At 38.6% G+C, this 26,062-nt stretch overlaps 1 protein-coding gene and 1 long non-coding RNA gene across 11 annotated transcripts in view; one reads left to right on the top strand and one right to left on the bottom strand.

The window, feature by feature from the left end:
- Positions 1 to 4,391, bottom strand: part of LOC131127537 (uncharacterized) — a 40,145-nt gene extending 35,754 nt beyond the window's left edge. Inside the window, exon 1 of the long non-coding RNA XR_009129510.1 lies at positions 4,323 to 4,391. This is a non-coding gene — a long non-coding RNA (uncharacterized LOC131127537). The remainder of the gene's footprint in view (positions 1 to 4,322) is intronic.
- fbrsl1 (fibrosin-like 1) overlaps positions 1 to 26,062 on the top strand; it is a 331,766-nt gene that overhangs the window by 36,778 nt on the left and 268,926 nt on the right. Inside the window, exon 1 of one of the 10 annotated variants that reach the window (XM_058069511.1) lies at positions 15,547 to 16,284. The exons of the other annotated variants lie outside the window; for them this stretch is intronic. Within the exon in view, the coding sequence (XP_057925494.1) occupies positions 16,261 to 16,284 (24 nt within the window). The 5' untranslated portion in view covers positions 15,547 to 16,260. Of the gene's footprint in view, positions 1 to 15,546; positions 16,285 to 26,062 lie in introns of those variants that run through there. 10 annotated transcript variants of the gene reach the window in all.

Below are 26,062 nucleotides of genomic sequence, written 5' to 3'. Positions count from 1 at the left end.
AGAGCTAGCGACCTAAACGGTAGCCTTCAAGTTATTTCCTTTAAACTTAAATAGCCAAAAACTTACCACTTCCACACAGATAGGGAGGATAACTATTAACAGTTATTTAACCTTTAACATGAACATTAATCAAATGTAATAATTTTTTCTGGGTACATGATACCATACAGCATCCATATCAAACTTAAACTTTGGGGCCTCAAACTAGTGTCCTGCGGGCCACATTTGGCCCGCGGGCCACGTGTTTGAGACTTCTGCTTTAGTTAGTATACTTTTCATAGCCTGGCAGAGATACCATCTATATTTCCTGCACTTGAGCTTGTTTGTTCTCCAATTTATTCCAAACCTGGTGGCTTGTATAGATGCCTTCAGATGGTTTGCGACAACTGTGTCATGTATTCGCAGCAGGATTGGTGTAACACATGTCTCAAAGTGTCACTGTGAGCCGTGGAAGCCCAGTCACTGAGAAACCGATTCTACACTTTGATGAATCAAAGCTGTCAGTGCTGAAATTTGCTTCTTGATACACGATGCATGCTGTCTGCAGAGACAGTTTTTTTTTTCCATTTGAAGCTGTTTACTTTCTCTGTTCAGTTACATGCAGTAACAGTGATACTAATCTAATTTATGCTAATATTAAATCAGGTATAGACGGGTATTGATATTAATCTAAACCAACCACAAACACATCAATTGGCTCAGTATGTCTCAATGGTTACGCTTCCTCCAAAGATGAACCATTGTATTATGTTTTGTATTATGTTTTTTATATTCAGTATAGTTACTCCAGACTCCATTCACTGTGCAATATCTTATCAACCTCCATGTGCAATATTAAGGCTCTAAATGCAATATATTAAGTTCTATGTGAAGTATTTCTATAATGCCTCATATTAACTCAGTGTATAGACTGGTCATATATCTCATCTCGTTTCATATCTGCATACTGTATTTGTATATAACTCTGGGTAAAATTGTTGATTTGTTAATACTTGGGTTGTTTATATTGTTTATTTTTCTATATTGTGTATTTTGTACTGCTTAACTGATTCTGTACTCTGGCTGCTGTGCAATGCAAATTTCCCCACCGAGGGACGAATAAAGTCATCTCTTATCTCTTATTCGCTCACAACGACGAGTAGTATGGTAGTAGGGCCCGTGGTATTTATTTTCTGCGTGCTAGGTTTACCATGTGAATGACAGATTCTTTACCTATGAACTTGACAGCTGACTGAATTTAATCTTTCCCAAATGTCTAGAGATATTTATCTTGCAGCTGAATTTCTATCCTAAGTACACAAAGCTAAAAAGGGGAGAGACATCAGCGCGGTTCTGTTTGCCTGGATGATTAGCCTACTTGGCAGATAAATCTGCACTGACCTTTTACAGAAAAACATGGGGCGCTGTAAGTTGTTAATACTTGGAGGCAGCCTCAGGGGCGGGCTCAGCTCAACTTGTAGCGAATACAGACCACATATTTTCAGCCTGTGTAAAAACTGAAATCAGTGATTGTAACCAATGCAGTAATAATACAGTGCTTTGCATTTAATAAAAAGTTTGTCAGAGTCATAGGAAAGAAAAGTAAACGATAACAATGCTTAATATGTACACTTGATTAAAAAAAAAATACCACCATCAAATGGGCATACCCTTATGAAAAAAAATATATTGCAGTATATTGGTAAATATAATGCAATGTATTAGGAAATATATTTCCATATATGGGATCTTATGTTTATATTTTCCAATATATTGCAATATATGCATAGATCATATATGTGTATATATTGATACATATAAAAAATATCTTGCGATCAAGACCAAAAAAGGACTATATTTTTACATATATAAAATTACATATAATTTGGAATATATAAACTCATATATTATATATTTGGATTTAATATATTTCAATATATTGAAAGCGGCAATCATTTGTATATTCTGCAATATATTGCCATATATTACATGAATATATAATATATTGTATAATATATGTACAAAAATATATTATTCCATGTATTTATAATATATAATGTATTGGAATATTGGAATTGGAATATAATGGAAAAATAATATATTATAATACAATATATTTAAAGTAATATTTTGTTTTCGTAAGGGTAGTGTTCCAGTCTTGAGGGTTGCATTTTAGTAGCACATTTTCATTTAGAAGGGAAACACACAACTCAAAAGTAGTACTCGTGCCTGCTGTTGATTGTGTATGAAAGTGTTGTGTGCTCGGGAGAAAACCACTTTGTTAGTTTACCATTCCGAGAGCCTGAGCTACTCAATCACTGCACTCACAGTATGGACATTGAGCAACCCAGATATAGGTATTGTATTACAATTGCTGACTACACAATTAATGGTTACTATACATCTGTGTTTAATAACCTTATTGCAGAAATACACTATGCACGACTGCTATTAATCTTTAAAATAACGCATACCACCCATGCAGGGCAGTTGACAGCCAAGTCCTGATCTGTGCGTAGTGTTAGGAAGCCCTGCTGCTCGCCTGCTTGCTCTGCAGCTCAACATCTGCTGAGTGCAGGAATCATTTGAAGGATAATTAAAAGGACTGGCTTCAAACTCATTTCCAGACTCCCATGGCTAAGCAGCAACATGCTGCTCAAAAACAAGAACTGCAATTATTGGGAGAATTACGAAGCGCGCTCATGAATACCAAATTTAAAAGTGAACAACAAGCTGATGGTTTGTCTTCTTGTTCAAAGATTCAAGGGGGCTCTTATTTTTAGTGTTGCTCACAGCGAGTCTGCATTAGTCTGGCATTCATCTGGAAACACATGAATATGCCACCCGTGTTTTGTTTGTTTATAGGTAGATAGGTCAACTGCTACTGTATTTTGTTTCACTCTTAGGTGTTAATGCTGGTGTTAGTGAACTTACCATGTACTCATATCCATCTTTTAAAATCACAAGCTCCATGGTTATAGGCAAATATTTTTAATACACATTCACTGTCAAAATATAATTTAAATGAGTCAAAATTTTTCATGTCATTGTAAAATCATATTGTTATAAAACGTCTAGGTTTCTACGCCTCAAAATATTAACAGGGACATATTATGATCATTTTCAACCCTTTGTATTGAGTTGTGGTCTCTATAGAGCAGCTAGACACAATAACCCGCGCAGAAAATGTTTTAGATTTTCTAGAATCTGCACCTATTCCAGCTGTATTTCCTTTGATTTGTGCTTCCTGCCAAAAAGGTCTGTTTTAATTTATTCCACCCATGGGCACGCCTCCATGCATGCCTTTTGGCGTGTGATTGGTCACAAGTCAAGAGTGCTTCCTAATGTTGAACCATATAAGGAAGTCAATTCCTCTGTGACATCACAAAGGTACCATTTTACCACGCCTTTTGAAACCGAACGTTTTGAGCCATCCCAAACTTCTTTGAGGGCTCAATTCCAAACCTCATTATCTGAAACTTTGGCATCATTTGACACGATAATACAACATTTTAACTACATTTATAGGTCAGAAAAGTGGAAAAAGCATAATAGCTTGCAAACAGCTTGCTTCTTCCCCTCTGATTTTTGATCAACATTTGTAATAAGAGTGACTGTTGTAACTATTCTCTTAGATTTAACTCCAGAACCTTCCCTCGTCTGTTCTCTGGATGCCCCACCTCCTATCAAACGTTAAGACTTTATCAAACTCCCTTATGAAATGTATATGTATTCACCACTAATAATGGAACAATGAACATATGGAATCATTTTCATTGGAGTCATTCTTGTGTTTCACAGCTACAGTGGTGCGCCAAGGGACCTGAACAAAGTCCAAAATCCCCAAAACATAATCAGTGAAGCATAACAGTGGTACATGTATGCTGTATATTTAATGCACCAACCGGTATTATCACATATTTATACATTATTGCTGACTTAGAGTGAATGAGAAGTTGTTTGTTTTTTTTTTAAATACACAAATTCCTCCATGAATTGAGAATGTGCGGTGATCTACTGTATTATTTTACTTGCAATTGGTTTTGATGTTCTTTGTTAGCGGTGAATGCGTGGGACGCAAGATGGCGCCTCACGTTGAAAATCAAATCTAGTCAAATTTGAATTGTAAGGTCTTTCTGCAAACCAATTGTGGTAAAAGGAAGTATAAACATTTTTAGAGTCAGAATGTTAAAAGGGGTCGATATCACTTCCTCAACCATGAAAGCTGAAACCATTGATTGGATTTGTCAGTTTCCTGTAGAATTTTAAATGCGGTCGCTCTACATTTGGTTTGGGTGTCAACTCCGACATTTCTAAGTGTATCCAATTGCATTGTAACCTACCGAATTTGTGTGACTGAAGCCCAGCCAGCCTGTCTTCTTTGTGGGTAACACCAGCCATGTGAATAGTACCCAGAATGGAGGGCCAGCTGTCTTTTTCCTGCCAAGTCATGTGCAAGTCACAAAGCAGCAGCACTTGAAAGAGAAAGCAATAATCAATTTTGCAGAGTTTGCCTCTGAAAGGCTTGTTTTGTTTTTCGAATGCCTGATGATTTAGTTCCAAGGGGGCCGGCAGTTGCGTTTGCAGTTTTAACGGAACACACTGCACTTTATTGTGCAGAACCCCATGCTGCCAAGCATAAAAGTCAATTGTGACATTTCTGTTTAATCACATCTCATTTTGGAACCCAAAATGTGCAGTCACATTATGTTTCCAGTTTTTTGCCAAGTCAATGAAGTGTATTATTTTGCAGCTTGTGTTCTGCGTTGAGGCGCTTAACTTGAATTTATTACACTATTTGGATTTTTAGAGGTATAGAAAGCATCCAAAGTTATTTCTTTATGTGCTATAAGTGAGTATTTACCGTTTCAAAGTTTTTCGTCCGAGCCAGGGAGCAGAGTTTGTCGACTTTTCATCACTGCGACACACCAAACGGAAGCATATACTTATTTAACCTCCTCGATATCTGCTTGGTAGTTTGTCAACCAGAGAAGTACTTTGCGGAGGTGGGCCCACTTAGACCCTGCTGATGTTTTTTCCAGATTATGATTGTTAAACTAGCTTCTTCCTGGGAAACATACAAGACCTTGAAACCGATAAGTGTCTTTTTTTTAGTACGAAATAACACTATGTCCATAGCTTGTGATAATAGATGCTATTTGGAAAGCGACACCCAGTTATTTTGCTGACAAATTGATAGGTGTTAAATATCTTCACTAAGTAGTCCCCCCTCAGTGTCCACACGTGGCTATGATGCATTCACTGACCCATGACCAATTGCTTCTATTTAATTACTGTGATCAACCATGCAGTGTCTGGGGCTTGATGACACAGTGTTCCCCAAGGGAGCAGGTTCAGGATCACATAGGTCAGTGTCTCATTGAGGCTAGTCTCACCCATCCTCCACTCCACTCTATGCATATGCCTTATCTGAGGACCAGCTGGAATTCACACAATGAAACCACAACAGACATTTAAGATACAGACACCACCACCACTACTTCAGATACAAGCCTCCTTAGCTGTGTCGTGTTTGCCCTTCCCTCCCTTGCATGCCTACACTATTCTTGCCTCAATAACACTTGCAACGGGTTCAATTAACACGAAGCATGACCTCCTCACCCCGATGCAGTCCCTCAGGAGGTGGCTAGGATTGTGTTCAGCTGCTTTGACCCTGAAGATTTCCTATTAGTGAGCTGGGATGAGAATAGACTCAGCAACCCACAATGACTCCATCACTTAATGTGCCACATGCAGTAACACTCCATATGATGAACTACAGTATATGGAATCATGTCTAATGCACATAAAATACACGGTACGTCTTAAATCAGTTGAGCTGAAGCACATATCTGTATAATCCCTTGCTCGGTGCTGATTTAGGGAAATGTATACTTACTTTTGCTTTTGTTCAACAGAGCTAGAAACTCCGTCCTGGTAATCCTCGACCTGCTGAGTCTAACTCTTTATCAAGGAAAGGCAGCCTCACTCAGTCTGCATCTGTAGAATATTTTTTATCCCTAATTGCATTTTCACACACGTATAATTTAGTAAGACTGTACAAATTAGATTGTAGAATTGATTTTAGAAAGTTGTTGTTTAAAAAAAAATACACCTAACTAATCAGTACAAACAAGAATGACAAACTGATCACTACTGATCAGATAAAGACTGAAGACATGACAGCTGTTGAGTGGAAAGTATAGACGGGTGGTTAAGGAGGATGAAAGTGGTCTCTTGAGATTCCGTTAGTGGCAGCTCGGATATTGTTTTGGCAGAGTCTGGGGAGGGAGATGCAAACCTTTACAAACATTGATTAAGAATGACACCGTGGGTTTTTCTGAATGTTTGTACATTGCAGCCTTGAATATCGGCTGACAAAGATCCAATATCATCACAGATCATACATACTTTTATTACTTTTAGTAGCATGGGATGTTAGAAAATGATATTACTCAACAGTATGTATCGCTTTTTACTATGAATGATAATAGAGTAATATGGAAGCGGTTGTGTGCAAGGCATTATGGACATAATGGTTAAGCTGATGCTAAGTATTTCTACATTTGATCAAATGTACTTAATATCTGATCATAAAACTGTAGAAGTTCGGACTCGTCTGCATTCTTACTCATCGAGCTTTGGATGTGCGGCAACCTCATAACACATCTCATACGTAGAAAAGAGCTATGTTAACAATTTAAGTGTTTATTGCGTCATGCATTTATTCCGGAATTAAATACAAGCAGTCACACAGAGGAAGTTGAAATAAAACCCAACCAGGCCATCTGTGGAACTGATTGCAGAAAAAAAAAAAAAAAAAACAACCCAGGAAACGTGGGAAACTAGAGCAAAAAGGCATAACATAACTAAAAAAAGCCAACATGTTAACACTAAATACTCCAACATTCCAAAAACATGCTAGGTTAATTGGCGACTCCAAATTGTCCATAGGTATGAATGTGAGTGTGAATGGTTGTTTGTCTATATGTGCCCTGTGATTGGCTGGCGAACCAGTCCAGGGTGTACCCCGCCTCTCGCCTGACGTCAGCTGGGATAGGCTCCAGCATACCCGCGACCCTAGTAAGGATAAGCGGCATAGAAGATAAATGGATGGATGGCTCACCCCTTCTTGTCCAAAACCTCATGCGGAGTTTGAGGTGCACTCCCCCGCACATAGCTGTGGTTCTATCCTGCGAGAGCGCCATTTTTTTTCTTTTTGGGAGAAAATGTGTCATTAGCACCGATGACTAGATAAGTAAGTAGCCTGCACCCCCTTTATCCTGGTTCTCTGCGCACGCTGTGTCGAGATTGGATGTAATGCGGTTCTGGTTTCAGGTTGGGGCAAAATGTGCATGACAGCTGGTGAAGTGTTCTATGTGGACATACATTTTTTTTAACTTCACTCATGTGGATGGACATTTTTGTGTAACCCGAAAGAGTTTGCAGCTGTGGAATGGTAACATTGTGCATTTCTCAGCATGTTTTGCTGTAGTTAAAATGATCTCTTATGACTGCCTTATGCGTCTTTAAGGTGTTGTTTTGTACAGACAGGGTGTAATAGTTGGTGCCCAAAAGTGCTGCAGTTTACTGTTAAATTATTTGGACTTTTTTGTCTGAATCTGGCACACGTATTAAGAATAGATATGCTTTTTAAATTAAACTGCCAGAGCCGTAGTTTATACCGGAGGGAATGCTTAATTACGCAGATCACTTTAAGAATTTCATCCACAGGGCGAAATTGATCCTGAGTGTGACACTTACTGTATGCTCTTGCATGATGATAGCTTTACTCACTTCCCATTCCTTAGTTTAGAGTCGTATTTTTATAAATAAATCAGTACAAAGACTCAAACTAATCCACTAAGTCAAAACCCACAGCATGTTGGCTCAAATAAAGACATGCCATATCATTAATGAGATTAGTCTGCCATGCACGAAACAGAGAGCGAAGGAGACTTGTAAAATGCATGGCGATGCAGACAGAAATATCATTCACTCATATAAATAAGATACATATCATAAAAAAACAATGTACAGTATTTACCGGTTGAAACGGGTATGTATCCTTCAAGGGCTTCCCTTGTGCTCTGGACCAGTGTAGAAAATACAATTATTATGGATATATGCATGGACGGGGTTGACCCCTGCGGTCAGGCAATAGTAGATATTTTGTAACACCCCTTATTGGGAGTGATGCATATGACCAGTGAAGCATATATATGGTACTCGGTTTGCTGAAGTTATTTGTTTATGTATCATTAATCCTGTACTAGTACCGTATTTTCTGGACTATAAGTCGCTCCGGAGTATAAGTCGCACAAGGCCAAAAATGCATAATTCAGTAGAAAAAAAAAACATACATAAGTCGCACTGGAGTATAAGTTGCATTTTTTGTGGGTAATTCATTTTACTTCTTGACCAAAACAGACATTACGTCCTCTTGGAAGGCAAATTCTAACAATAATAAAATAATAGAGAACAGGCTGAATAGGTGTAAGATATGCTAACACAATGCTTATTTAGCTACACAAAAAATAAACATGAACACAAAAGGTGTCCAGTGTTTATGTAACATAAACAGTTTTTTCGAGTTATAAGTCGCTCTGGAGTATAAGTTGCAGGAACAGCCAACCTAGGAAAAAAATTGCGACTAATAGTGCGGAAAATACAGTAGTTGCCCTATTTGTCTTTAATTACCTGTTGCATGTTGTGCTGTGATATCAGGTAGTGTTTTGTGTAGTGATCCCCCCCCTCTTAATATATCACCATGTGACAATATCATTATTAGTTCAGTCAGTGCTGGTGTTTGCTTGCCCCCTGGAAGTACTACTGACCTTGCCAAGGGCCACATTTACACTCATCTTAGATGTCAAAATATGACTTGGCAGGCTGCAAGTGACCATGGGCTGTGTGTTTGAGACCCCTGCTTCAATAACTAGTCATAATGGCCGACACTCACATAGCACAATCAGAGGTGACTGATGGGAAAATAGTGAGAGACACATGTAAGATGCAATGTTCTCACTCACACGTCTACACAAAGTGTCGTTTTTAGAGGGGCGTAGCAACTAGTATTTAGACTTAGTGTACTTTTGTTCTGAGCTTGTCGTCTTTCTTCCCTACACTCACATAGCACAATCAGAGGTGACTGATGGGAAAATAGTGAGAGACACATCTAAGATGCAATGTTCTCACTCACACGTCTACACAAAGTGTCGCTTTTAGAGGGGCGTAGCAACTACTATTTAGACTTAGTGTACTTTTGTTCTGAGCTTGTCGTCTTTCTTCCCTACACTCACATAGCACAATCAGAGGTGACTGATGGGAAAATAGTGAGAGACACATCTAAGATGCAATGTTCTCACTCACACGTCTACACAAAGTGTCACTTTTAGAGGGGTGTAGCAACTACTATTTAGACTTAGTGTACTTTTGTTCTGAGCTTGTCGTCTTTCTTCCCTACACTCACATAGCACAATCAGAGGTGACTGATGGGAAAATAGTGAGAGACACATGTAAGACGCAATGTTCTCACTCACACGTCTACACAAAGTGTCACTTTTAGAGGGGCGTAGCAACTACTATTTAGACTTGTACTTTTTTTTAGAATGTACTTTTGTTCTGAGCTTGTCGTCTTTCTTCCCTGACAATATCGAGTCCAGCACTGTAACCAAATATTTCACTCTTATGTTTCAGTGCGTCCAGTATATATATCTGTGTGATTTCATGTAACATGGATTATTTGAAATTTAGCAGTAGGATCACATGGATCCAATGAAGTTAAAAAAATAAGAGATTTAAATAATGTTACTGTGCAAAATCTAGGACATCATTGAGGATAGAGTTCATATCCATTTAATGTGCTGTGAGAGATGGTTTCCTGCGGTGTGCTAAAGTTTTGGTTTTCTTTTTTTTTCTAAATCACCACATTAAATTTTATCTTTGACTGCCGACATCTTAAAGGCTTTCATCTTCCCTGGTATTAGCTGGGATGTCATGTGGTTCTGTGTGAATAGGATATGATTTTGCAGTGGCTTGTGGGAATTAAGACATCATCACAAGAAGGGATGTAGAGAGTGGGGTTCAATTCAGTTAAAATAAAGATTTGACAGGAGAAAGTCTGTTGGGATGTGCTGCTGATGTCATTTAAAGTGAGCATGACACCAAAACACATGTTAATCTTGTTATTTTTGCTGTGCAAAATACCATTCAAAGGCATATTTCCCGAGTTTGTTATGTGTTAAATGTTGATATTTACTCTTTTTACAGTTTTTGCCAGCCGTTAGCATGTTGGCCACACAGTCAGGAAATCAGGAAGACCTGGGTTCGATTCTCCCCGTGCATGCATGGGTGTTCTCCGGGTACTCCGGTTTCCTCCCACGTTCCAAAAACATGCTAGGTTAATTAGCGACTCCAAATTGTCCATAGGTATGAATGTGAGTGTGAATGGTTGTTTGTCTATATGTGTCCTCTGATTGGCTATGGATGGATGTTTAAAACTAAGCATACAAAATCGGTCCATCCATCCATGTTCTATACTGCTTATCCTCACGAGGGTCGTGGGCATGCTGGAGCCTATCCCAGCTGTCTTCGGGCGAGAGGCGGGGTACACCCTGTACTGGTGGCCAGCCAATCACAGGGCACATATAGACAAACAACCATTCACACTCACATTCATACCTTTGGACAATTTGGCGTCGCCAATTAACCTAGCATGTTTTTGGAATGTGGGAGGAAACCGGAGTATCCGAAGAAAACACACGCATGCACGGGGAGAACATGCAAACTCCACACAGAGATGGCCAAGGGTGGAATTGAACCCTGGTCTCCTAGCTGTGAGGTAAGCACGCAAACCACTTCCCACCGTGCCGCCTCAACAATCAAATTGGTAAGGATGTATAAAGTATACAAGTAAACAGTCTAGTATTTATTAACCTATGGGAGGCCCACAATTTAGTCTTTATGCTTCACTGATAATGGTTTTCTATCAAGCGTTGAGATTTGATACTTCGTAATTTAAAATGTGTTGAGGAAGCGTGTGAGGCATATTTAGGGCTTGAACTTGAATTGTTTTGAGAGTGAACATTGGTAATTAAAAAGAGATTCTGGAGCTGAATGAACAGTCACTTCAGCAGGATGGAAGTAGGCAGTAGGAAATGTAAAAAATAGACATTTTTTTTACTTTTAAATTGCTCTGCAGTCGCAGTTTGCAGAACGTAACCTCTGTAACCTCTGTAGCATAATGTTACAAACATAACATCCTTGTTTTTTGCATGCATGAATGCAATGGGCAGATTATGCAGAGATGAAAAACCCTGCATGATCTAACCGTTGTATTGGTGCATGTTAAATATATTATGTAGAAAGTGAATACAAACATACATAAATCAATTCCTTGTTGTGGCAAACAAGCAAATACAATAGAGTGTCTGAACAAGATGATAGCTGTGAAATGTATGTTTGCCTGTGGAGATAATTAGTAACAGCTAACATCATGTGGCATCATGACATATTTTTTTTTTTTTTGTGAGAACCAAACAACGTCATGTTTACTCTGAAATGGATCACTGGACTCTCACTACCAATTTTGTTGGCATGGAGATGCGTTCAAGGTCCTCTTCTGTGTTTAATTGATCCTGAAGTGGCTTTGACAGCCTACCCGGCAACAACATTTCCTTCTCAGTTTGGTGCCTCACCCAGTGGCTCACAGGAAGCTGCTGTCAGCTGCCTCTGGACCCCAGTGAGCGATTCTATGACCATTAATCCTAACTCATTTCCTCTGCTCTGGTTGCCAGCTATTGCTTTTGAACCAGCTTTGCTCTCTCCCCAAGCTGCAAGCCATAAATATGCACTAATGATAAAAATTAGCACTGAACCATTGTACGCTGACATTAGGAAGATCAACAGGACGTGTGTTCCTTTATTTAATGGAGCATAGCAAGCTGCTTCTACATAGGAGCTGCACTCTGCACAGATTAGGACCAGATTGAATTAGTTTGTGGCTGTGTTTGAGATGAGCCTTTAGTGGTTTGTGTGGCACAAGAGTATGGCGTAAAGCTTAGCCATTTGAATGGAGAAGAAAACTAAACAGTGAAAAGTAAGTTGAAGAGCCCCAAGTGGTCTGCAGAGGACACGTTTTCCTGATCACTCCGTGTCCTATCCACAACAAAGTCAGGAAATGTTCGAAGTCTGGTATTTGGATATTGGCAAGAGTAGTATTCATTGTCTAATTCAACAGCTAGGATTTCTGGGTATTCTTAAATATAGCTATGATCGTTTACACACATATCAATGTTTCTGATACAGTAATTTATTTGTGACAGACGACCACAGATAAATTTGGACCGCCACAAATAGATTTTGGCGCTTCATGCTCGCCCGCCCTCATAAACACATTATATTTGGACTGTCTATGAATGTTTCTTGTCGTTCCAACTCATCGTAACGCTGCTTCTTAACACATTTCATACGCGCCTGATCTGCCAGAGAAAAAGACAACATAGCAGGGGGGTTTGGTGTTGCCAACGTAGCAAAAAAAAATTGAAATATCAACTTTTTTCAGATTTCTGACCTGATATTATGCTCCTGTTTTCAATAATAAACTTTAAAATGCTAAAACTAAATCTGTTCGATTAGGTGAATGTGGCTTAACCTAATAAGGCACAACCCTTCGAGCCAACTTACTGGTATTTTAATATTGTTCGCTATGCAGCTATGGAGTGATGCAAAAGTAGATTCCTTCAAGGTGAGCAGAAGACAAGGGAAAAGATCATTGGTGGTGGAAACTTGGCTCATTAGTGTAAGGATGTTGTAAGTTTGGTCTTTGAGTGGATTTTGACTGTACTATACAGATTGTTAGACATTAGTTATGACATAACTGCACCAATGGGAGTTACCAATGCACTGAAGTGACTACAACAGAACAAGAGCAGTACAGGCAGCTCTTGCATTGAAAACACAGAATACATTTGTATTGACTTACGCTACTGACTGTGACAGCATGTGTTGCAGCCAAGTATGTATTATGCATGATTTCCACTTTTTTGACCTATAAATGGAGTGAGAAAGTTATACTCTCATGTTATATGATGCCAATGTTTCAGATAATGAGGTTTGATGGCTCTAAACCAAGGGTCTCAAACATGCAGCCCGCGGGCCAAATGTGGCCCGCAGGATACTAGTTTGAGGCCCCCGCTTTGATATGACAGTTTAATGTTAGTGCGGCCCGCACAAGTTTGATATGGATGCTGTATGGTATCATGTACCCAGAAAAAATGATTACGTTTGATTAATGTTCATGTTAAAGGTTAAATAACTGTTAATAGTTATCCTCTCTATCCGTGTGGAAGTGGTAAGTTTTGGGCTATTTAAGTTTAAAGGAAAAAACTTGAAGGCTACCGTTTAGGTCGCTAGCTCTAGTTTGCGAGTTAGCAGGTGTCTCAAGACCCTGCAGTTGCACAATATGTTGTAAATAAAAAAAAGTATAAATGTGACTATAGTCGTGTTTTGTCATGTCTACAGGGCTCTAATAATGCTTTGTTCATTTTAATCTGAAAAAAAAAAAATAATTCGTCTACCCACCAACTATATGTGGTGTCTTAAGTTTTTATTATTTGCCGTTTTATTATTATTATTATATTTATTTATTACTGATTGATTGATTTTCTTTATTATTGATTTATTTTTCATCTTATTTTGTGCAGAAAAATAAAAATTTAGATATTTTAGAACAGTGGAATGTTTTATCAGAGCTTTTATTGTAGAAAATCGGAACCAAAGCACTGAAAAAGTTTGTATATTTTTCTGTTTTTAATAAATGCGTTTTTTTTTTTTGTTTTTTTTTGGAAAACCCAGCCTTGCCCAGACCCTAGCTCCAGTGGCTCCCAGGTAAATTGAGTTTAAGACCCCTGCTCTAAACGCTCGGTTTCAGAGGGCGTGGTAAAATTGGAGGTTTGTGATGTCACAGATGGCCCCACCCTCCCCCAAACTCTGCTTCTGTGTTCACGGCTCAAAGGAAGTGTTTCTTTGCGTTTAAGGGAAAATTACATTTGTTTAAAATTCCTCATGACGCCACCATAAGGCACAAGTGGTTGAGTTCCTGATTTCCTACCAGCAATATAAAAATATTTTAATCTGTCAACGGCATTTCACACTGGATTGTATGCAGCTGGACTAGCCAAAAAAACTGTTGCTGAAGCCCTGATGCGTTTCCAACATTACTTGGTTGTGTGAAAGAGTCAGAAGAACAAGCAATAAGTGACTTCATAATAGCATAATAGGTCCCCTTTATAATGTAGTAAATGGGTAGTATTTGAAGTTTCTCTTTTTGGAGGTTTCTGTACAATCGTTAAACACACAAACTGCTGAACCACTTTACCCTACAATATCAACCCTACAGTTGATATTAATACTTAAGTGATACTTTCCTTGTAATTTGCTTACGCTATGCAAGTCACTATGTTGTAGTCCAATATTTAAATTAAATATTGTATATATTTCTATTTGTACCGTCAAAGTACAACTGGATTCTTCGGATTTGTGTTTTTGTATCTTATGTCTGCCTCACAATAGTTCAAAAGTTGACAAGGGACATGTAGCAGCTGGAATTGATTTCTTCTGCATTATCCATGTTCCCTCCTCCACTCTGTTTTCACAGTCGTGCTGGCACTGAGCAGCTCTGTTCCCCTCCTGTAATAAATATTACAGTCTTTGCCAGTCTAGGCCAGACACAGTCAGGATATTGCACTGCTTTTAGCACTAGAAGGGCTTCCGCTTCCCGGCTCTTTGGTGGTGCAGTAGACAAGAGACAAGGGTGTAATTGCAGGGGAGGAATGCGCTGTGTTCCAATTAATAGCAGCTTCCTTTGAAAGAAGAGTATTGTTGTAGTGGAGATATATTTTTGCAACCATTGTTGGCTCCTGATTGAGGCTTCTTTGAGAAAGGGAGGGGACACTCATTGACACATCCTACAGCTGTGATGCATAGTTCAATGTAGTGTTTACAGATGGTCCTGTCCGATCGGTATCGGTTTCAGTCTGAAATGGGTGAAAATGACTGGATCGGATATGCATGGGCAGTAATGAAGCAAGAGGCTTACTTTGTACGCCTACTCCATGTGGCCATCGACATTCATGCAACTTAAAGTCACACAAAATATATTTTTATGTTTCCTCATTTATATAGCATTATCTCCAAACAGCATGAACACCATCACAGCATGCAACAGCTGTTATTCCCGCACAGAGTATAATATTAATGACACTGATACAGTCATAAACATCCAGCATTGTACCATAGGTGTAATATCACATTTATTGCTGTTTTTTTTCCATTGCAGAATAATGTATAGTGTCCATTATTATGATATAACAGATATAATACCCAGATTGAAGTTTAACAAACATACATACACTACCGCTCAAAAGTTTGGGATCACTTGCAAATGTCTTTGTTTTCACAAAGAAAAACACATTTTCATGCATTTCACAAAAATTTTTTTCCATTTCACAAAATTTGCATCAATTTCACAAACAATTAAAATTAATCAGAGCATTGACCAAAAGAATTTCCAATTGATCCCAAACTTATGAGCGGTAGTGTATGTGTATATGAGTATATGTGTGTGAATGAGAGGGACCCAAGTGGAAGAGTGAGGTTACAGGGAGAAGAGATACAAAATGTGGTGAATTTTAAGTACTTGGGGTCAACAGTCCAGAACAATCCCAGACAGTCGCTGAGGAAAAGACAGGAAGCAGAACTGGAGGTAGCAGAGATGAGGATGCTGAGGTTCTCATTGGGAGTGACCAGGATGGATAGGATCAGGAAGGAGTACATCAGAGGGACATAACATGTTAGAGGCCTTGGAGATAAAGTCAGAGAGGCCAGACTGAGATGGTTCGGACAAGTCCAGAATATATTGGTAGAAGGATGCTGCGTTTAGAGTTGCCAGGTAGGAGGCGTAGAGGAAGACTAACAGGTCCAGGTTTTTTCATATCTGTATTTGTTTTTTGCTCACCTTTTATCTCTCCCACAGCGTCCATAAAAAGTCGATGCACGTGCCGTGGCCAATGAATCAAATTATGTGATGCCAAAGGTCCACATCCCTACTTTTCACATGTTTATCTGTCATTGTTATACAAACTGAAACCATAGGAGGAAAGCAAAGCGAATCATTTAGCCATAAGAATAACTGCAGTTCACTTGGATATGTAGTCTGCCTTTTGTCTGCAGTTTCCTGAACAGACAGATCAATTCCCCTTTCCCTCTGCAAGCCAGGCAATGAAAGGCCACAGCAGGCTGAAGGTAGAGTTTACACATTCCGCTGCCGTTCTTCCCACAGACTTAAAAACCAAGGTTAGTTTGATCCTTACAAGCCTTTTTTTTCTAAGCTCTGAACTCCCAGTAGACGCACTCATCAACAGAAATGTTGCTCTTCAAACCGAAAGGCTGGGTGTAACAATGAAAGGTGGTGCCGTTTCCCTGTTCTCTGTTTGTGTTGAGAAAATTAGCTACTTCTCATTTAGCGATACACAGAAAGCCGGGTCTTGGTTCAAGGTATCTTTGGCTCAAAAGAAAGACTTAACAGGGGATCATGTTTGATGTATTCCAATTGAATTATCAAAGTCTGAACTGTATTAAAGCACCCTCACATCGTAACGCATCACTCAGCTTTGATATTAATGAAAACAGGTCATTATCTTTATACTTCACCAAAATGTGTGTGTGATTATGGGGGAAAAAAAAAAACTTTATTCCATCCACCTATGCAGCATCCACATATGGGGCTCTCTTTTCATTTGGTCTACCTTTGATGATGTGTGTTATTATACATGTATTATAATAACTATATATAGCTGTATTTGACAAACTGTACCTGCAGATTAACCTGTAGACCAAATATTATAGCATCACTACTATTAACAAAACTATTAACTTAGCAAAATATAATTAACGGAGGTACAAAACATGGCTGGGAGGGGTTGTACTAGCTGACAAAAGTCTCCAACAATGGTACGGCCCTTGCATCGCATATTCTAATAATCTACTAGCCTTATAAAATGATGAACTTGGATTAGCAGCCATACCAGGAGATTGATGCAGAGGACTGACAGTTGTTGATAGTAGGCCTCTAAAATTCGAAATTCGAAAATTCGATTAATTTTAATTGTATGTGAAATTGATTCAAATTTTGTGAAATGGAAAAAATTGTTTTTGAAATGCATGAAAATGTGTTTTTCTTTGGAAAACAAAGAAATTTGCAAGTGATCCCAAACTTTTGAGCAGTAGTGTTTGTATTGTATTCTGCAATGGAAAAAACCCAGCAAGAAATGTGATATTACACCGATGGTATAATGCTGGATGTTTATGACATGTATCAGTGTCATTAATATTATACTCTGTGCGGGAATAACAGCTGTTGCATGCTGTGATGGTGGTCATGCTGTTTGGAGATAATGCTATATAAATGAGGAAACATAAAAATATATTTTGTGTGACTTTAAGTTGCATGAATGTCGATGGCCACATGGAGTAGGCATACATAGTAAGCCTCTTGTATCAGCTTCATTACTGCCCATGCATATCCGATCCAGTCATTTTCACCAATTTCAGACTGAAACCGATACCGATCAGACAAGTCCATCTGTAAACACTACATTGAACTGTGTATCACAGCTGTAGGACTTTGCAAAATGCAAACCTTGGTGACTTTGACTTTGCAAAAACCTTTGGAGGGTTGGTGTATACATATATAAATATACATATTTTTTAGTTTTCTCTTTAAATAATGTTTTTAGAATCTACAACAGGCCGCAGGCTGCACTTTGGACATCATTGGTACAGCACGTCCAGCATCTGCAGTTGTCCTGAGAGTGAGGAGCTCGTAGGTGTACATCAGTAAGAAAGTCATTGTTGATAAACCATTTATCATTTAGTCAATTTCACTTTATGACAGCAGGGAAACAACCTTTTTACACAAAGAAATGAAGTATTTCTTTCAACATGTGATGGCAGCACAGTAATTATATTATGATGAAAGTAAAATACTCTTCATTCAAAGTTGCAATACGCTTGCCTCATCTGAATAATATTGATGCAAGCTTTATTATTGTTGCAAATCTGTGGGATCATTTTCACTTCTCTTCTCCTTTGTTCACAGAAATGTGTGAATTAAGCTAATGCAATCTTGAGCTATTAGAGCCCTATTGTGCAGTGCTGCACAATATGTTTGTGCACGCTTTCTGTTTCATTTATATTGAATCGATGCTACAGGTATGCTGTCATTCCTACAAATACCCACTTCATACTGAAAGGAGCGGTTTGGTGCCTATCTGCAAGCTTGTCACACCACTGCAATGTCATATCCCATCAGTTCAACATATGGGCCTCACTAGTGCTACTCTGCACCTGATGTAAAATCAACCTTGTGCTGTTAATTGTTGTAAGGCGCCGGTTGAATGTGAAACACAACAGACTGCATTATTAGATACACAGCTGGAAGCTTGCAAGTCTCTCATTTTGCAGTGCGATTGAAGGGCACATAAACAGCAGTGTAATCTCTCCAACTGCAGTGATGTAATCAGTGGTAAAAACTGATGGTGATGATGCGCTGATTAAGCCTGCACTGCTGATGCAATATGGCTTGTTTCAACGATATCGCTGCTGTTATCCAGAGCAATATTTGCCGATGTTCTATCTGCATGTGTGGAATGGTAAACATGACATTGTCCTTACTGTAATATGAAGTCCACTCTGGTTTATTGTTATGCATTACACATTATGTGCATACTGTAAATTCTGGACAGACACACTTTGAATAGTGCAGTAGCCAACTACAGTTCCCATGATGCTTGTGCAGATTCAAGAATTAATTAATTTCTGGCGGATAAGCATGAGCCAGATATTCATCATAAACGAGTATCCGTTATTGATGTTTTTTTGTGTTTTGTTCCGTCTGCATACTTGCTGGTGATGGAAAATCAGTTGGAAAACTGCTTATAGTACTGAATGTGGTGTATAGTTTTTCACATCTGTAGCCCAAGCCTACATATCATTCAGTTATTCTACACCATCCAATACATACAATATCCTCTATGCACTGATGTGACAAAGTTTGGAGAGGATTTTGTTGGGTCGCATGTCGGTGTTAGATAACTGTGATTGGTTGTTGAAAGGACCACTTAGCTGTGTGGACAAACAGTCAAGGCTCTCCTTAATAAGGGGAGGACAGAGGTTTGTAGGCCTATTACTGAACTCATCAACCTTCTGGTGACCCCTGAAAGCACACACACACACACACACACACACACAGCCAGACAAAATTGAGCAAGAAAGTCATTCAACAAAAAAGGGGCTATACACACGGGGAAGTTTTCTGGTCAAAACAGGAAAATGTTTTATCGTTTCAGTCTTGCAAACAGTTTCCGGAGTGTTCACAGCTCCACATGTAGGTGTGCTTTTAGTATTACATCATTTTCACTCAGTTATCTGTTCCCGTCTGGATGCAAGTATTTACTAATTCCGCAAAGTGAGGACGCAACTTTTTTTCAACCTGCCAAAAAATAAAATAAAAATCCAAGCACATTTCCCTAAATATCCATATCCAATACAATACACTCTATGTGACTTTACTCATCTATATACACCAGTCATCATTTGCACTATGACCCATTTATCATTGCACTAAAATTAATATGTCTGCTCCTGCATATGCTCCTGTGCAACACTATGTGTATATTTTGGATATATTGTATATAGCTTGTATATATCTTGTTAAATTGTCTTTTTTTTACTCTACTTTTGTATACTTTTTTTTTAACTTGACTACTGCACTGAAAGGAGAAGCTCTCCAATCTCGTTGTACATCTTGTATAATGACAACAAAGGCCATTCCATTCCATTCCATTCCAAATATCGAACTACTCGTAAATTGACTTTCCCTTGTATAGCGTTTTTGTACCTTTAAGGTACTCAAAGCGCTTTGACACTATTACCACATTTACAAACTGATGACCCAGAATCAGGAGCAACTGATGGTTCAGTTTTTTGACCAATGATACTTGGACATGATCATGGTAGGATGGATGATCAAACCGGCAACCTTCCTGAGAGACTACTACTCACAAACTCACTCATATTCTGCAATTTATTCCAATTGTGTGACTGCAAAGAGAGTATATGCTTTTACTTGTTTATTTATATGTTTATGTTTATGCATATTGACTATTCAGTGAAATTGGTACATTCCAGGTACACATAGCCGCACATTTTATCTGTATTATGACATATTTATATAATTCTTACCGACTGATGGTGACTGAGATGTGTTTTCTGTGGAAAAAAAATGCTATTTTTGGAGGCAAAATTAAATTCACACATTTTCCAGGGCTGCGAATGCTGAGTCACGACTACGTGGGGATCCGCTCTGTCCCTACTCTGTCCGCACTGCACTTCATGAGCGGATACAGCCTTATGCATTACAAACTCAATGCACCCGGCCTTTTCTCTATTAGCTTTGATGGCAGCAGATTGCAAAGACTGAGGAGATTGCAGAAGAGATAAGTGCTACTTACGATATTCACTGTCGCTTGAACAAGGTAATTATATACAACAGTAGACGTATCTCCTCCCTGTAGCCCATAATTCTTCTCATTCTGTTTCTTCACGGCTGGTTTAAGCACTAGTGTTGAGCTTTAACAAGGCCGCTTTTGTCCTAGATAAAGCTTTCAGACAGTGCCCATCAGTGCAGCACAATATCGCTGCCTGCCTGAGCACAGAATGCTGCGCCAGGGGAATTTTATCACTCTACTGGCAATCACAAATACCCACAGAGATAGATGGTCTCTTCTCTGTGCTCTCTGTGGGATGTCCCTCACCTCAGATAGATGGTGTCTCTCCTCTGACTGGCGGTTTGACAGACAGACAAATAAAACAATACAGAGAAAAACCTAAAGCATATTGACTGACAGTTGCCCGCAACCCACCCATACATCCATCCGTATCTCCAAACCTGTCATGAATATGTTACCGACTGAACAATTGACAGGATGCATCAAGTGGTAGACAGGAAGCTGGCATGGATATAAAGCGCACACATTTACAATTGTACTCGGTTGTACACCACAACCATGGAAACAGCTGTGTGAGCTTTTTATATATTTCTTAGAATGTTTTTGCGCATTCAAAAAACACATTAAGCTGAATTTGCTGTTATATTTGTTATTTTAGCATCAATTAAATCCAAAGCATACCCTCACCTTTTTATTTTTCCATCCAAGATCATTTGTCTGCGCTTATGCTGATTAGACATCACAGACACGTATTACATGATTTTTTTTTGGAAGAGATCCAATAAGTCGGATTGATCATATTTCATCATAAACACGGGTCTAGGTTCAGCAGGGAAAGACTGCGGTTTAGGCTGAAATAATGTGGTTTTTGAAAGACACGCTTGACTTTAATGGTGGGAAAGTGAAGCCTGTGGTTGAGTGCAAGAAACGTTCATCTACTTCCAGTACATCTGTTTATGTATGTCAAACACTGGCATGACTGGAAACGTGCATCAGTTGCCGTACCGCAAAATTGACTGTTGAGTTGTATTCTGCTGATGCCTTAATTCTTAATTTGAACAATATATTGTAGTAATAGTATTATTAGCAATCCCAATAACTTGGTGGGTTGATGAGAGAACTGCACAAGATATTTTTCTATTTAAATACAGTATGCAAATTGCCTGTTTATTTTGCAAATACTCATCTTCTGCAATAGAGACATCAGCCTCTATTTCATTCAGCAGATACATCTGTTATCATCTATTAACGTGCACTTTGCGGTCTCCTCTACTCAGTGCTTATTATACAAGCCATTTGTCTCCAATATCGCTGCATTTTGAAAGAGTAATTACCTGTTCAACTGCTTGACAAATAACAAGAGTCGCTGCATGCTATTAATCACACATGCATTTTTCATTGAATGCACCGCATAACATGAGTATATGCATACATGAGGGAATGTGGGCAGATGTTGACCTTTAACCACACTTCACATCCTCATTGATTCTCGATTCTTTTATTGTGAGCCCTCCTCACCTCACCTTTGCATTCATGATTAGTCAGTGTTGCCAACAGGACTGCACTCTATTTGTGTCATTGGGTCGTGTGTGTGTGTGTGTGTGTGGAGGGGGATCTACGATGCCTTCATCTCCTTTGCACAACAGAAATTCAGATTCAATGTTTGTGCATGAAAATCTTCGGCTTGTATACTAAAAAAAATATTTTTAAGGGGACCTATTATTCTTGTTCCAATTTTCTGACCACTAAATGTAGTAATTCTCGTGTTAAACGATTCCAAAATTTCAATAGTAAGTGTTTTTTTTTGGGTGTAAGGGAAGGCTACCTTTGTTTAAAATTCCTAACAACACCACCATCAGGCACAAGTAGTTGGGGTTTCTGACTCCGTACCAGCAAAATAAAAATATTTTAATCCGTCAATGGCATTTCACACTGGACTGTTTTCGTGAACATGGGCCAGTTTGCAGCAGGACTCGCCGAAAAACTGTTACTGAAGTCAGACGCCTTTCCAACGTTACTTGGTCGTGTGGAAGAGTCAGAAGAGCAAGTTGTTTTGTGTAAATAATGGAACAAAAACACTTGTCTGTGTAACATTATAGAGTGTGCATACATGGAGCGTGATGCAAATTACAAGCTCACCGAGTTTGGAGTTGCTAATAGCCATTTCCCACCACAATCAGTGGGTCTACCCAAATTTTTTAAACACTGGTAGTCCTGCAAAAAACATGTAATTACGGTACATGTTATCAAAAAAATACAGTTGGGATAGGTGCAGATTCTGATCTAGAAAGCTTTCTGTGCAGGTTATTGTGTGTAGCTACTCTATAGGAGTACACAACTCAATACAATGGGCCATAAAAATTGCATAATAGGTCCCTTTTAACCATAGAACATGAAGCTAATGATTTAAAGTGTTAATTTTACAAATTTGTGAGTGTGTACCTTATCAATTCAAGAAAAACATTCATGCTATTTCCTGGGCTCTATGTAAGTGTGCATTGATTTTAAAAATAACAAACACGCTATGGTATATCTCACTACTTTGATGAACAGATTATGTTACTGTTATAATTTGCAACTACGTGTACAAGGTGTGGTAATAAGCATATATTGATGCAGTCAGTTCCATTATAATGTAATTATAACTCACTGCGAGCTCTAAAAACAACTACAAAAGCTCCAAATCTATCTGTGGCATTCAAATGTATTTTTTTCTGGGCCGCCACAGATGAATGTATGCGGAAGACTGAATTTGTTTATTATATTTACACATGCTACTTTTCTAAAGCATACTTGTTAATATACTGTATATGAAACTTCCATGTTTTAGCTTTCATTCACATATAGAATTGCTCTGACTTTTTCGCCTGTGTTTTGTAGGTTTATTGCTAATGCATTACTGTAAGTCTATTACCTTTTTTCCAGCAATGAGTCTTATGGACATCTACAACTGAATTTTATATACAGTATGATCAGTCCAGTGCACCCCAGTCATGCTGGAAGCCTGTAAAGTTAGATTTAACAAGCCTCATAGAGACCACAGCGTTCAGCGATGCAGGCTTTCAGTACATCAACACTGTGAGGAAAAGATAAAGAGCTATGGTGTGTATCACTTCCTCACCAAAAAGAAGATAACATTTAAAGGGAGTGTGTCTGGAGGAGTGGAGTGGAGTGGAGTGTTTGCTTTAAAGGACAGTCAAGAAGGTAAATGCCAAACTACTATCAAATGCTTCTGAAGGTTAAATAATCTTTGGTTTAATGGTTTTCAACATCATTACAGCACTCCAGACATGAAATAATATGGTCACTTTGACACTCATATGACTCAATATTGTAAACATATAAGAGTAGATAAAGCATTAAGTCAAAAATAAGATAAATGTTCAATTCTGGTACTGTGAATGTGTTCCTTTGGGAAGCTGGGTGACCGCCAGACAGGGGCGACGCCGGGGGTTCAGAGTTGACTCGTGTTTTTATTACAGATTTTTATTAGGGAATATTGTGCCTGTTGTGAGATAAAAGTCTGTTGTCATCAAGTCTGGTGCTTGTGTGTTTCACCCAACTAACAGTAAAACGATTCCTAGTGACCAGTGTAGAATACTAAATTCTGTATGTACATCATTTGGAAGTATTTTATAGTTATATGCTAATAATTTTATATATTTTGTGATTATTATTCAAACATGAAACAGCATGATCTATGTATGTATTTATACAGTGGAATGTCGGTCTGCCCCGGTTTTTTGGTTAAGGTCGAACATTTACGCTACAGGTTTGCCTTGGTTTGTGTGATTTCTCTCTCGTTACTGATACAATACGTGACTCCAACTGTATTTTTAAATCATCTTGTATAAATCTTGTATAAATCATCTCCCTCTACTGCCCCCCCCCCCCCCCCCCCCCCCCGACCCCACCTTTCTCTTCTCTCTTCTTCTTTTCTGTTCTTCTTCTTGCTCCGGTCCGGTCGTCCCAAATGGCATAACAAAGTCATCAAATAACGGCAAATAAAATTTCATGGTACAGGGAAGTTGTAGCCAACACCTTTCCTGACACAGAGCAAATCTGTCTAGCATGTAAGGGCATTTAGGTCAACAATACTATCTGCCCCAATGGCTGGACGGGACAAAAAAAAAAAAAAAAAAAATCATCCTGTATCGTTTTTCCCAGTTAGCATCCTATTAGCTAGCTAAAATTGCAACCGTAACCGAACGTTATCGTTTATCTATGACATCATCAGCAGTCAACACAAAATAAGTTTATAGTTTTACATGCATATAACTATTTTAAATGCAAATACATGACAAATGAAAGATGCATGTGTTAATATTGATTAATTGGATTAACATTATTTCCTACGGACCTCGGATTAATTATGCTAACCAAGGCTCCCAATTTATATATTTCATAAAATTGTATTCCAGTCCAACAAGCAAAGGCAAATCAAGGCAGCACAGAATTCTGTTGCAGACCAGCCGGAATGAGACAGAAAACCCACTCAGAAAAGCAGCAATGTGGCTTTTATTATTTCAGGGTCACTTTAATGACTGAGAATATTGTCAAAAAAGCTGAAATCAGGATTACTCATCATCTCTTTTTCCACCGCCTATTGAAGGAAATCTCAGCAACATATGACGTTAGAAGGTCAGTTTGGGTTACTACAGTACGGCGGTTCAAAAAAAGAAAAAGAAAAAAATAAGTTATGGCATTTCCTGCACTTGTTGCTGTACTTTTCTCCCTGTGTGGCAAAAAAGCACCTAGTCTGCACTCTAAATACTACATATGGAAAAGTGAGTTCTGTAGCCAATAGTGCGAAGTCTGATTTTATTTCATTTTGATTTGTGGGTTGACTCTCCTTCAGCCAGTCTTTTCAGGGTTACCTGTATGGAATTGGAGTATGGAATTACTGGCATAGATTACTCTGGTGTATAATAATAATAATAATAGGACTAATGGGAATACAATGGGGTGTAACTTGGCTGAAAAACGGGGACAGAAAATTCTGAGCCAGGTTTACAAGGCACTTTGAATATTAAGCCAATGGATATGAAGGGAGTGGGGAAGAGGACTTTTGGTGTTATTATGAAATTTAGGGGACACAATGGTGTGGACCCCCATAGATTCAGTCAAGATATAGTGTGGTTCACCTCAGTTGATGCTCTTTGAGTTTGTGTGTGTGTGTTTGTGGGGGTGGGGGGGGGGGTGTAACTATGAGTGTTTTATGGAGGCTGTAAATTTTTTTATTAAGTAAAGAAACACAAATACAGTTCAACTGTGGTCTGGGCTTGTTTTGGCAGGCCCTGACACACGGAGGCTTGGAGTTTTTACTGTCAATATGTAAACAGGACACATCTATCTATCTATCTATCTATCTATCTATCTATCTATCTATCTATCTATCTATCTATCTATCTATCTATCTATCTATCTATCTATCTATCTATCTATCTATCTATCTATCTATCTATCTATCTATCTATCTATCTATCTATCTATCTATCTATCTATCTATCTAT

The sequence above is a fragment of the Doryrhamphus excisus genome, chromosome 4, assembly GCF_030265055.1.
Source record: "Doryrhamphus excisus isolate RoL2022-K1 chromosome 4, RoL_Dexc_1.0, whole genome shotgun sequence".
In the NCBI taxonomy this organism is placed as follows: Eukaryota; Metazoa; Chordata; class Actinopteri; order Syngnathiformes; family Syngnathidae; genus Doryrhamphus; species Doryrhamphus excisus.
This window is presented reverse-complemented; position numbering and strand designations above follow the sequence as displayed.